This window comes from Hemitrygon akajei, chromosome 8 (genome assembly GCF_048418815.1).
Source record: "Hemitrygon akajei chromosome 8, sHemAka1.3, whole genome shotgun sequence".
Classification (NCBI taxonomy): Eukaryota; Metazoa; Chordata; class Chondrichthyes; order Myliobatiformes; family Dasyatidae; genus Hemitrygon; species Hemitrygon akajei.
The window spans coordinates 105,099,153-105,113,974 of NC_133131.1; the positions used below are offsets into that span (position 1 = coordinate 105,099,153).

The following is a 14,822-nucleotide window of genomic DNA, read 5'->3' on the forward strand; positions in this document are numbered from 1 at the left end:
CCATTATCCCCTAAGCCCCATTGAGCCAAAACCTTCCTACTCTGTCTCCCTCTACTCCTACACCCACTCTATAATGATGTCTCCTTTCAAACTCTTCTCGCTGCTCTCACTGGCTGACGTCCACGTGCTTGCACAGTCATGCCCCGATCAAACCGCTGAAGATGCCACAAAGGAGGCTGCTTAGCAAGGTAAGAGCCCATGGAAGTTACTAGCATGGGTGGAGCATCGATTGATCGACAGAAAGCAAAGAATGGGAATAAAGGGATCCTATTCTGGCTGGTTGCCGGTTACCAGTGGAGTTCCATAGGGGTTGGTGTTGGGACCACTGCTTTTTATGATGTATGTCAATGATTTGGACTATGGGATTAATCGATTTGTGGCTGAATTGCTGTTGACACAAAGACAGGTGGAAGAATGGGTAGTGTTGAGGAAACAGAGAGCCTGCAGAGAGACTTAGATAGTTTAGGGGAATGTTCAAAAATGTGGCAAATGAAATACAATGTTGGAAAGTGTATGGTCATGCACTTTGGTGGAATAAATAAACAGGTAGACTATTATTTAGAAGGGGAGAGAATTCAAAACACAGAGACGCAAAGGATCTTGGGAGTCCTTGTGCACAATGCCCTGAAGGTTAACCTCCAGGTTGAGTCAGTGGTGAAGAAGGTGAATGCAATGCAGGAATTCATTTTTAGAGGTTAAGAATATAAGAGCAGGGAAGTGATGTTGAGGCTCTATAAGGCACTTGTGAGACCATACTTGGAGTATTGTGTGCAGTTTTGGGCTCCTTATTTTAGAAAGGATATACTGACATTGGAGAGGGTTCAGAGAAGATTCACGAGATTGATTCCAGGAATGAAAGGATTACTGTATGAGGAATGTCTGGCAGCTCTTGGGCTGTATTCCCTGGAGTTCAGGAAAATGGGGGGGATCTCATAGAAACGTTCTGAATGTTAAAAGGCCTGAACAGATTAGATATGGCAAAGTTATTTTCCATGTTAGGGGAGTCTAGGACAAGAGGGCCAACTTCAGGATTGAAGGACGTCCATTTAGAACAGAGATGCAGAGAAATTACTTTAGTCGGAGGGTGGTAAATCTGTGGAATTTGTTGCCATGAGCATGACAATGTTGCCATGACATTGGGTACATTTACGGCAGAGGTTCTTGATTAGCCAGGGCATTAAAGGTTATGGAGATAAGGCAGGGGAGTTGAGATGACTGGAAGAATTGGATCAGCCCATGATTGAATGGCAGAGCAGACTCAATGGGTCAAATAGCCTACTTCTGCTCCTATATCTCATGGTCTACAGTCTACCCCTTTAGCCGTTCCCCTCAATATTAAGTATAGCATTTTGGAAGATAGAGATGGAGAGGTAGTAATGAGGATCAAGGAAATGGCAGACGAACTGAATAAATATTTTGCCTCAGACTTCACTGCAGAAGACACCAGCAGTATGCTGGAAGTTTGAGAGCATCAAGGGCAGAAATGAGTGCAGTTGCTATTAATTGAGAGAAGGTGCTTGGGCAGCTGAAAGTCTTAAGGTAGATAAGTTATCTGGACCAGATGGTCTGCACCTCAGGGTTCTGGAAGAGGTAGCTGAAGAGATTGTGGAGGCATTAGTAATGACCTTTAAAGAAAAATAGATTTTGGCATGGTCTCAGAGAACTGGAAAATTGCAAACTTCACTCCACTCTTTAAGAACGGAGGGAGGCAGAAGAAAGGAAACTATAGGCCAGTTAGCCTGACCTCAGAGATTCAGAAGATGTTGGAGTCAATTGTTAAGGATGAAATTTCGGGGTACTTGGAGGTACATGATAAAATAGGCCAATCAGCATGGTATCTTGAAGCTAACATCTTGCCTGACAAGTAAAAGTTGAGAGTTTCCTGATTGGTCAGGACATTAGAGGATATGGCAAGAAGACAGGTGTATAGGGTTGAGTGGGATCCGGGATCAGCTATGATGTAACGGTGGAGCAGACTCAATGGGCTAAATGGCCTAATTCTGCTCCTATGTCTTATGGTCTTATTGTTTGAATCTGTTGGAATTTTTTGAGGAAATAACAAGCAGGACAGACAAAGAAGAATCAGTGGATGTGTACTTGGATTTTCAGAAGACATTTGATAAAGAGCCACACATGAAGCTGCTTGGCTAGACAAGACCCCATGGTACTACTAGAAAGATACTAGCATGGACAGAGCATTGGCTGATTGGCAGGAGGCAAGGAGTGGGAATAAAGGAAGCTTTTCTGATTGGTTGCTGGTGACTAGTGGTATTCCACAGGGGTTGGTGTTGGGACCCCTTTTTACATTGTATGATTTGGCTGTCAGAATTGATGGCTTTGTGGCCAAGTTTGTGGATGTTATTAGGATAGTTGGAGGGGCAGGTAGTGTTCAGGAAGCAGGGAGGTTGTAGAAGGACAAATTAGGAGAATGGGCAAAGAAGGGGCAGATGGAATAGTGTCGGGAAGTGTATGGTCATGCAATTTGGTAGAAGGAATAAACAGGAAGAAAATTTAAATTTCTGAGGTGCAAAGGGTCGTTGTGCAGGATTCTCTAAAGGTTAACTTTCAGGTTGGGTCAGTGTGAGAAAGCAATGTCAGTATTCATTTTGAGAGGACTAGAATATCAAAACAAGGATGTAATGCTGAGGCTTAATAAGACAATGATGGTGCTCCACTTGGAATAATATGAGCAGTTTTGGGCCCCTTATATGAGAAAGGATGTGCTGAAGAGGCTTCAAAGGAGGTTCACGAAAATAATTCCAGAATGAAAGGTTTATCATATGAAGAGCATTTGATGGATCTGGGCCTGTACTTGTTGGAATTTAGAATAATGAGGGAGGATCTCATTGAAACCTATCGAATGTTGTATACAGAGTGGACGTGGAGAGGATGTTTCCAATGGTGGGGTAGTCTCAGACCTGAAGCCACATGCTTAGAATAGAGGGACATCCATTTAGAATGGGGATGAGGAGGCATTTCTTTAGCCAGAGGATGGTAAATCTGTGGAATTTATTGCTACACGCAGCTTTGTAGACGAGGTCATTGGATGAACATTTGCGGGGGTTGATAGGTTCTCAATTAGTCAGAGCATGCAAGATTACGGGGAGATGGCAGGAGAATGAGGTTAAGAGGGAAATGGATCAGTCATGATCAAATGGCAGAGCAGAGTCAATGGACCAAATGGCCTAATTCTGCTCCTATGTCTTATGGTTTTATGGATTTATAGTCACCAAATCTTCTCCAGTCAACATCATAGAGGGAGAGGTGATTGCCATTGACCAGGAACTTAACTGGACCAACCAGGTGAATGTTATGTCAACAAGTGGTGAGACTTTGAGTGGCAAATCACTGACTGCCTGGCTTTCTAAGGTCCTTCTATCACAGAGAAAGTATGTTAAGCATGTGAAGAAATACACCATACTAAACTCGAACAATACATTGCTCCAGGACTTATCAGTTGACTTGATTGTCATTCCATATTTTACCCTCAACATTCAATCACTTCACAAGCAAACTGTGGCTACAAGTTAACAAGCTGCACTTAATAGATACTACAAAGCTACTTCTTTCCTAAACCAATTACCTCTATCTTCCAGAGGGACATAAAGAACAAGCATGTGAAAATACCATCACTTGCATAATCCTATCATACATTTTCTGGACTTGAAAATAAATCTATATTAATTTTTGTTGCTATATCCAAATCACTGAATTCCCTATTAAAAGTGTTGTGGTAATACCTTCACCAGAATGGAAAGGTTCAAGATTATAGCTCACTGCCACCTGAACGGCAAATAGGGTTGGGCAACAAATGCTCAGAGCCTGCAAATATATGTGAAACAAACCTCACCTTTCTTTCTACAGAGAAATAATTTCCCTTTATGATTTCCTCTTTCCATTGCTGGGATAAAGAAATTTGTTTCTCATCTTCACCTCTTCCAACAAGACTTTCAGGATTCTTTTGGGATCTAAAGACTTGCTTTCTATTTCATTTATATTTTGCAGGAAATTAAACAACACTTTCATTACATTGGAAAAGGAAATCTGTCCAAGGAAATGCGTTTACACTTGAAATAGCCCTCTGGAAAATTATGAAAATTATGTCCAAAGAATGCAGATTTCATAGCTCATAATCTAAACCACAACCCAGAAACAAAAATAACCGGGCCTGATAACTAATCCACTGAGTGCATTTTGTATCTGCAGAAACAAAACTGAAAATCTACCCCTTAATATCAGATGACTGCAGAAAAATATCTTGGCAAAAGTATTTATTCATTACCAAAAGCTTCAAGGCCACATTGCAGTGATATGTTTCAGTTCATATTGATAAATTGGTTAATAATAAGCTTCCAGGTGAGAAGAAACCAGCTATGTAAACCATACTCATCTAGTTTTCAAACAAGTGATTCTGTTAAACTTCAATTGGAATTGCTGGAGCTTTCTGGGAGGAATCATTATCTACTATTCACCTGAACTATATATTATAATACTTAAGCATACTCCTTGTAGGGTCTTTTAATCATAAAAAAGATTCTTTTCACCAGCCTTGTATCGTTTTGTCAGAATAATTGCAGACCCAAATATTAAAACATAATTTAAAAAAGGTTGCTCTCTCTCCTGTTAGTCCAGTTCTCAAACTGCCAGAGCCCTTCCTGTGGGGATTTCTGTAACTAAACATGTTAAACGGAAAATGATGAAGCAAGACCATAGCGCAAGCAAATTACAGTGAGAACACCATCACATTTAGATTTGCTAAAAAATTCAGAGGCAAATAATAGCCATTTATATTTCTCTTTTAAATTCCCGGTAAAAGGAATTTAAAAGGGAGAATAAAACTACAGCTATGTAGTTTCCTGCACCACCCAGTGACCCTATGATCTCTGTCTCTAAGGCCGACATCAGGCTGTCTTTCAAGAGGGCAAATCGTCGAGGGCAAGGTGGCAGAGCCCAATGGAGTACCCGGTAGGGCTCTGAAAACATGTGCCACCCAACTGGCGGAGATGTTCAAAGACATTTTCAATCTCTCCTTGCTGCAGTCACAAGTTCCCTTTCTCAGAAGGGAAAGGGTGAGCAATTTCAAAATCCTGGGTGTCAATATCTCTGTATTGAAGCATATGGAAAAGGAAAGCAGATATAAAATACAGAAACTAACCTGGACCCAACATATTGATGCAGCTACAAAGAAGGCATAACACTGGCTATATTCCATAAGGAATTCGAGAAAATTTGATATGTCTCCAAAAACACTTGAAAATGTCCACAGGTGAACTGTGGCGAGCATTCTAACTTGCTCCATCACCGTCTGGTGGGGCGGGGGGGGGGGGGGTGCTACTGTACAGGACCAAAGTAAGCTGCAGTGACTTGTAAAAATAGTCAGCTCTATCATGAGCATTAGCCTCCATGGTATCCAAGACATCTGCAAGGGGTGATTCCATCATTAAGGACCCCATCACACAGGACATGCCCTGTTCTCATTGGAATGAGGTATAGAAGCATGGAGGTACAGGAGCCTAAAGACACACACTCAACGATTCAGAAACAGCTCCTTCTCCTCTGCCATCTGATTTCAAAATGGACATCGAACCCATGAACACTACCTCACTACAGTTTTTTATTTCTATTTTTATGCTACTTATTTAATTTACCTATTTTATATGCTTTCTATAATTCATGTTCTTTTCTTTAATACGTACAGCAATGTACTTGCTGCCTCAAAGTCAACAAATTTCATGACATATAATAAACCTGATTCTGATTTTGATTCTGAAAGGTATAGTAAAACTGAAACTGAATTTCAAAACTGAAATTTGAATCGTGGAAAGGTACACAAAATGAGAGGATGGAAGTTTTTAAGGATTCAAATTTATTATTGGAGAGAAGCAAAACAGTGTTTTGAGTGTAAGAGCAATGTTTTTTTTTCCAGGAGAATTTGTCCTGAAATGACAAACAGCTTTGTCAATCAATCCTCTTTTCTTTTTGGCCTCCTCTGACTGCTGAAAGCTGCAGGTCCTCCAAGCAGATATCCCTGTACAGGAAGTGTGCAAGATTCAGCAAATCACAAAGATTTTTTTTAAGACTTTGATCAGCTGGTACTGTATGAGGCATCTTCATGTGCTTTCCACATACAGTAAATATTGCTTCATAATTTCAATTGTCACATTAATTTGACCTGACCACATTTGTGCTCGTGCATTTGAGGAGGCTAACTAGAACAATGCCTTCAAACATCACTGAGAGTCTTTGATCCTCCATGGTTCAGCCCTGCACAAGCACATGGAAAAGGAAGGCAGATATAAAATAACAACTTGAGTGCTACCTTAAAATCTAGCTGTGACTTGCATGAATATCTCATTTATTTTATTTTATTTAGAGATACACCACAGGATAGGCCCATCCAGCCCTTCAGCAGCAACCCCTGATTTAACTTTATCCCAATCACAGGACAAATTACAATGACTCATTAGCTTACTAATTGGTACATTTTTGGATTGTGGGACGAAATCAGAGGACCTTGAGAAAAACCCGCGCCTTCCACAGGGAGGACATACATACTCCTTGCGGATGATACAGGATTGAACTTGGAATTCCAGTGCCCCAAGCTGCAATAGCATCGTACCAACTGCCACACTGCTGTGGCCCCCAAGGTGTAAGTATATACAATATTCAGAACACATACCACAAAGATGAAGTAGAAACATTTTTGTTTCCTTGAAGAAGTTTCATTAGGTTGGGTAATCAATATGGGCTTGTTTCTCCATTTTAGATAGATAGATACTTTATTCATCCCCATGGGGAAATTCAACATTTTTTCCAATGTCCCATACACTTATTGTAGCAAAACTAATTACATACAATACTTAACTCAGTAAAAATATGATATGCATCTAAAATCACCCTCTCAGAAAGCATTAATAATAGCTTTTAAAAAGTTCTTAAGTAGTTTACTTAAATACATTGAGTCCTAACCCCGGCACTTTAACATATCTTACTCCTGGCGGTTTTGAGTGCATATGGGCTGAGATACCTAGGACTTAGTGGGGATACAGCAATTTTTCCAATATATTTAATAACCTTCTTAATTTTTCCACTGTCTGGTAATTTCTTCCCACATGTACAGAATTTGCAATTCTGGTATTACTGTATTTTCCTGCAATGTTGTCTCTCTCCTCCAACAAATTTCCTGTGTGGGACATGCAAATGTAACTTGCCTTTTGTAATTAGGACTGAGGGTATTGGACTTGGAGATCATTCTGATGCACGTTTGCTTAACCATCCAGTGGATTTGGATTTTTTTAAGAGACAGCTTTGTTAGTATCTTTCCAGTGTCATAAGTGACTCATCATTGACATGGAACTTGACTTCCAGATATTTGCACACTAATCATTGTCTGCATACTGCGTATCAACCAGCACGGTCAGGGTAACCTAGGTCCAGCAGCGTAGGTATTGCAGTTTGAAGAGTCTCCCAATAGTTCAGAAGATTAATTTCACTCCACAGGAAGTTTGTTGAAGGAGAGAGAAAACATTGCAATAAGATATAGTATTTCAGAAAAAGCATAAGGCTTCTATGCAGCCTTGTCAGATACTGATTTATCGTAGATAGGTTGGTGAGGATCATTGCTTGCATATCATTATGAAGCAAATTTGGACTGAAGCATTTTGTCTATTGGAGATAATAGTGGAGAATTCTGCGATGGTTTTTCCTGCGGACGACGTTTGCTAGATCTCTTTGTAGTTAAAAAGCAGAGAAAATGCTTTAATGACGGCATTCAGACTCTGAGCCCATGTGTTGGAAAACATAGTCTAACACAGAGGAGTAGGAGGCCACCACTTCTCAGACTACCTCTGTGCCATCCCAGCATGCAAATTCTGGTGACTCTGGGGTCTGTGGTCTGCAATCCCACATTGGACCCTGAGTAGCAACACATGTCTTAATCTTGAAGGATAACCTAAGACTAAAGACATGAATAAAAATCAAAAATGTCTCTCTCAGCTAAACTACAGATAGACTCAGTTATACTGGGAACTCTGAAAAATGCCTATTCTGAAAGCCTGATCCTTAAGTACACTACTGTCAGCTCTTCAGAACAACATCTCAGCATCCTATTTTATGCAAGAATGCAAACAAATGTATAGGCAGACTGACAATTGAACATGATCTCAGTACTAATGTGGATAATATGTGATAAGACATGTCTGCTTAACGGTATGGATGGGCATTGAAAAGCATTTATCATGAATATAGCAAGGGCTTTCTTACACTGAGCTGGCCTGAAGAATTGCCAAGCCACAGGCGCAAGTACAGTTCTGGCATCAAGTAGGCAAAAGCTACCAAATTAAGTTTGTGACCTGGAAAGTCCAAGGTCAGGTGTGCTTCATGCACACACAGAATAAATAAATAGTCTGCCACGATTTGCAGATGCTCTGCAGTAACTTTGTAATCCTTCCAATGTTTTCTTGCTCAGATTTATAAATTATCAGAGGATTTCTAATCGTATTTGTAAATTTTCTGGATGTGAATATGTTAGTTGAGTGCCAGCATGACCTTCAGTGACCACCTGTATAAAATCCATCAGCCATTCATGGGTTTCAGGCAAAGAAAAGTTTGCTGTTTGTAGAACCCCAGTCCATGATTGTATCAGATTCCAGGCTAAATAATCTGCTGTCTTGCATTCTGACCCACTTTCTGGCAACCTGGGCTGCTTTTAAGGCTCAGGAAAGATAATCTCATCATGGAGTGAACCAAGTGTGGTTCTGACTCCTGAATGTCTTTTGTTTTGTACTGAATAGACCAAAGGAAAGCCTTCTGAGGCTGGTTCTCCTTCATTTGATTTGAGATTGCACATTTGTTGAGCTAATGACTCCGTTGGAAGATCAGCTGCAAAGATTTTTATTACAAAAGGTTATTTCTCCATTTAATTAAGTCTTGGTTATACATAATCTAAAGGACAGAAGTTAAAAACAACTTTTTTCATGTCTTCCAGCAATTATGTCTGACATTGGCTACTGAAAAAATAGATTGAAGGTAAGTAGTTACCATTGTAACATAAAAGAGGGAAAGAGACCTGAGCATCTATTTAAAAATTCATACCTTTCTTAAACGTGCTGCACCAGTTCCAGACTGAATTGCCTTCAATAATGCAGTTCGTGCATCTTCTTGATTAAGAATAGATGTGGTTGAAAACTTTCCAGTTTTTGTAAAATTTGAAGCCAGTGGAGGTGGTGGAGGAGGAGGGGAAGGAGATTGTAGTTCTGGTTGTCTTGTTTGAAAATATTCTTTTGTTGATGTAGAAGATGCATCATTTTTTGTGTCCTGTATTTCTTTAGAAGCTGTGGAAGTTGTCTGTCAAAACAGCAATTTGTTTTTACCAAAAATACAAATTATATGAAAAATTGCAACAATTCATTTCAAGTAATGCAAGTAATACTACTGCCTATATAAATGACTTTGTCATACCAAAATGTCAATTATTTAATGTCTCTCCTTATCCAGGACATGCCTTCTTCTCATCACTACCATCAGGGAGGAGGCACAGGAGCCTGAAGACACACACTCAATGTTTTAGGAACAGCTTCTTTCCCTTCTAAATGGACCATGAACCCATAAACACAATCTCACATTCTGCTCTCATATTTCTTACCATCAATTTTCTTTACATATTGCACTGCATTGCTACCACAAAGCTACTTATGTCATGATAATAACCTGGCATTTAAAGTTGCTGACTCCCTTCACCACCAATTCCCCAATGTAGACTGGCTCATGTTCGCCTTTCTTCTCCTTCTTTAAGTCAATAATCAGCTCTTTAGTTTTGTTGATGTTGAGTGAGAGGTTGTTACTGGGGCACCACTCAACTTGGTGTCCTACCTCACTCCGGTAAGCTTACTCCTCACAGCCTGTGCTTCATCCAACAACAGCAGTGTCGCTAGTGAATTTGACAATGGTATTTGAACTGTGCTTAGCACATTCATGTGTACAGTACATAGAGTAGAGCAGGTGGCTAAGCAAGCAGGTTTGTGGTGCCCCCCATGCTGATTAGTGCTGAGAAGATGTTCCAATCCTTACTGACTGAGGTTGGCCAATGAGGACGTTGAGTATCCAGTTGAAGATGGAGCTACAGAGGTCTAGGTCTTGCAACATGAAGGTGAGTTTAGTTGGGATGATTGTGTTTGACACTGTACAGTAGTTGATTAACAGCAGTTTAATGTACGCATTCCTGTTGTACAGATGGTCCAGAGCATGGTGAAGAGCCAGAGAAATCACATCTACTGTTGACTTGTTGTTGCACATCCAGGTAATTTCTGAGACAGGAGTTCAATTGTGTCAGATCCAATATCTCAAAGCACTTTATTATGGTTGACATAAGTGCTGCTGGATGCTAGTCATTAAGGCAGGTTATCACACTCCTCTTGGGCACCAGTACAATAGATGCCTTTATGAAGAAGATGGGAACCTTAGACTGCAGAAGCAAGAGGTTGAATATGTCTATAAATACTACTCCCAGTTGATCTGCTCAGCTCTTTAGTCCTCTGCCAGGTATACTTCGTGCATTCACCCTCTTTCAGGATGTCTGGACATCAGCCTCAGAGACTGAAATTACAGGTTGGGGTGTTTCTGTAGGTGTGCCATCGTTCTTCCTATCAAAGCTTGCATAAAAGGCAGTGAGTGCAACTGGGAGGTGATGGGTTGCTGCCACTTGTGCCAACTCATCTTGCCTTGTAGTAAGTTACATTGTGCAAGCTCTGTACATGAAAACCTGAGACAGTGCAGTTTATTTATTAATGACATTTAACAGAATTCCTGCAATGCTTACTCTGTCAAACAAGAGCAAATCTGCAGCTGTTGGAAATCCAAGCAACACGCACAAAATGCTGGAGGAACTCAGCAGATCAGGCAGCATCTATGGGGAAAGAGTTACAGCTGACATTTAAAGCTGATCCCCTTCATCAATGCTTACTTGGTGTTGAGAGCAAAACAACCTGTGCCAGACACTAGTGAAAAAGTAGAGCGACTTTCATATATGTGGTGTTCATCATGACCTTGTATTGTGGCAACCAGATCTACTCAGGGTATACTAACGTGCATTTCACTGGCTTCCAGCATAACATCAGGTGTTCCTATTTTATGTGCTTCATCAAAAGAGACAACTATTCCCCACTTTCTTCAGACCAAGAGGTGAGAATGACATGTGATTCACAATATTTTATTTTTTTCAGTTTCTGATTTTGAATACTCAACTTCTTGTGTTTCTTTCAATTTTGAGTTTTATTGACAATCCTCAGTTGTCTCCTGCTTTTGGGTAATTTTATTTTCTTTGGTTAGTCTCATCTTCATTTCTATACTTTCCACTTTTCTATTTTGTTAAAAGTGCCAAAAGCTTTTATAACCTGAATTCTATTCCATGTTTCAAATAATGGCAGATATACAGTTCCATGACAGATTATACTCCATACAACAGTTTCCATCATGCCCATTTCCTTTTAACATTATGTTTCATAATTAAGTTTTCCAGATAATTTTGACTATTTATATTTGTGTTCTTTTGGAACTCAATCTTTTCCAGTGTTTTTATGCAATGACAATTATAATTTTATAACAGTTTCATAATTGTGTAAAGGATGTACATATTCCTAATCAATTTTTCTACCCATTTGTGGTGAACTACATATATCTGTCTGGACACGCCCCCCTGCTGACTGCTCCTGTGGCTCCTCCCACAGACCCCGGTATAAAGGCGATTGAGGCCTGAGCCCTGCCCTCAGTCTCCAGGATGTAGTATGGTGGTCAACTACTGCTTGTTCTTTCTTCCAGTCAATAAAAGCCGATATCTCGCCTCCCGCCTCAGAGAGTTATTGATGGTGCATCAATTTTATTGACTGGAAGTTTTAAAACATGGAAAGTATTTTACGTCCGGAAAAATTAGATTTGGACCCCCAATCCCCAGAAACAGCTCTTGCCTTTGAACTCTGGCTTGCATGCTTCCAATCATACTTGGAGGAGGTTCGTGCGACTGAGCCTGCTATTATGCACAGAATTCTCCTCTCGAGGGTCACCCCGAAAGTTTACTCACTTATCAGGGACCTGCCGACCTACCAAGAGGCACTGGATGCCCTCAAAAGACAGTACCTGCGGCCGGTGAACACCGTCTATGCAAGACATCGCTTAGCTACGTGACGGCAGCGGCCCGACGAGATGAGCCCTGCGTTTCTCCGAGCCCTACAGACACTCGTCCGAACTTGCGACTGCAAAGGTCTGACGGCGGAACAACATGCGGAGCTGCTAGTACGAGACGCCTTTGTTACGGGGATCAGGTCAGTGTATGTGCGCCAGCGGCTGCTGGAAAATGCCGATCTTATCTTACGCTCGGCGATCGAGACAGCCAACACGCTGGAGGCTGCTCTGCACAACGCTGACGCTGTCCAGCCGCGCAATCCCCCACCAGTCCCATGGACATCTCAGACCCCGCCACCCACGAGCGAATTCACCAACGCCGCTGCCAGTTGCGGCTCCACGAACTCCCCGAACCCGACCACAGCTGCTGCCAGTCGCAAGTCTGCGCAGTGTTACTTCTGCGGACTCGAAAAGCACCCCCGAAAATGCTGCCCGGCCCGAGAAGCAACCTGCTCCAGCTGCGGGAAGAAGGGCCATTCTGAACCATTCTGAACCATTCGTCTGAACCACGAGCGAGGTCAGGCAGTGCTGCATGTGAGACATGGGGGCTGCCATCTTGCCTGCCCACCTCGTGCGAGGTATGGGGGCCACCATCTTGCCTGCCCAGATGGGGGCGGCCATCTTTGTCGGCGCCAACTCACCCCGCCCCCGACCCACTGGTGCTTACCGGACACCAAGACGGCAGTTCAACTCTGGCCTCTGTAACCCTCGACCAAAGCGCCCCACACCAGCTTGCAAGGTCAATGATGGAGATCCTGGTGGAGGGGCACAGGACTAGCTGCCTGTTTGACACGGGCAGCACTGAACGTTTTATTCACCTGGACACGGTGCAACGCTGCGGACTCGTGACACGGCCGGTAAGCCAGAGGATCACCATGGCTTCTGGGTCGTATTCCACAGACATCCGGGTGGGTCGTGTAGCGACATTAGTGGTGCAGGGCACAGAATATTGGAACTTTGCGCTACTGGTCATGCCTCAACTGTGTGCGCCTGTGCTATTGGGGCTGGACTTCCAGAGCCACCTTGAAAGTGTGACAATGGAGTATGACGGGCCCCTCCCACCAATCACAGTCAGAAATCCTCAGCTTTGTGGGACTTCGTCATATACCCAGCTACTGACCACACACACACTCCGACCCACACATCCCACCCAGCACCATGCCAACAGCTGCGCTACTGACACCACTTGCAGCCTCTCCACCCTCAAGATCCCTCCCCCATCACTGTTCGCCAACCTGACCCCCGACTGTAAACCTGTGGCAACTAAAAGCAGGAGGTAGGGCAGGGCCTTCATTCAGTCAGAGGTGCAGCGGCTGCTCAGGGAGGAGATCATTGAGCCAAGCACAAGTCCTTGGAAGGCCCAGGTGGTTGTTGTTCGGACCGGGCAGAAAAATAGGATGGTCGTGGACTATAGCCAGACCATCAATAGGTTCACGCAGCTTGACGAGTACCCCCTACCCCGCATCGCGGATATGGTCAACCAGATAGCTCAGTACAAGGTGTACTCGACAACAGATCTGAAATCCGCTTATCACCAGCTCCCCATCCGCCCGGAGGACCGCCCCTACACCACCTTCGAGGCGGGCAGCAGGCTCTATCACTTCCTGCGCGTCCCCTTCGGTGTCACAAATGGTGTCTCTGTCTTCCAGAGGGAAATGGACCGGATGGTGGACCAGTGCCAACTGAAGGCCACATTTCCATATCTGGATAATATCACCATCTGTGGTCACAACTGGTCGGATCACAACGCCAACCTCCAATGATTTTTCCAAGTGGCCAAAGCCCTGAACCTTACTTATAACAGGGACAAGTGTGTGTTCGGAACCAGCCGGCTCGCCATCCTTGGGTAACTATGACCCCCGTACCCGAGGTAACACCACGCACACCGAGCCCTACACAGACTCCTCACGACACTCCTATACCGGGCGTCTCGCACATGCATATACCAGGCGCCTCGCACACGTATGAGGGATCACTGACACCTAGTGGACTGTCACCTCCAGTTAGGCCGGAACCAGCACAACTACCGTCTCCGGTGCAATCACCACCTCTGGCACCTGTGGAATCACAGCTGGTGCTACGTAGATCGCAGCGACAGATTCGACCACCTGATAGACTTAACCTGTAAATATACTTGTAAGAAACTTCGCCCCATGGGGACTCTCTTTTAAAACAAAGGGGGGGTGAATGTGGTGAACTACATATACCTGTCTGGACACGCCCCCCGCTGACTGCTCCTGTGGCTCCTCCCACTGACCGTGGCTCCTCCCACAGACCCCGGTATAAAGGCGATTTTGGCCTGAGCCCGGCCCTCAGTCTCCAGGATGTAGTATGGTGGTCAACTACTGCTTGTTCTTTCTTCCAGTCAATAAAAGCCAATATCGCGCTTCCCATCTCAGAGAGTTATTGATGGTGCATAAAGGATGTACATATTCCTAATCAATTTTTCTACCCATTATTAGCGAAGATCTTGAAATTATGTTGTGACAGAAGAGATAAAATGCTCCACATGATCCTTTGAAACATGTTTTCAAACAGTTTAGAAGCATTCTAACTTAAAATAAATTAATTCCTCCACTGCATATAAATATGGATACATGATTAAGCATTTGTACTTATCTAATGCAAAGATATCCACACCTCTATCA

At 42.9% G+C, this 14,822-nt stretch overlaps 1 protein-coding gene across 6 annotated transcripts in view; it reads right to left on the reverse strand.

The window, feature by feature from the left end:
- cobl (cordon-bleu WH2 repeat protein) overlaps positions 1-14,822 on the reverse strand; it is a 263,076-nt gene that overhangs the window by 21,026 nt on the left and 227,228 nt on the right. For 5 of the 6 annotated variants that reach the window (XM_073054333.1, XM_073054337.1, XM_073054334.1 and 2 more), the window contains one exon: positions 9,094-9,345. The exons of the other annotated variant lie outside the window; for it this stretch is intronic. In XM_073054333.1, the coding sequence (XP_072910434.1) occupies positions 9,094-9,345 (252 nt within the window). The remainder of the gene's footprint in view (positions 1-9,093; positions 9,346-14,822) is intronic. 6 annotated transcript variants of the gene reach the window in all.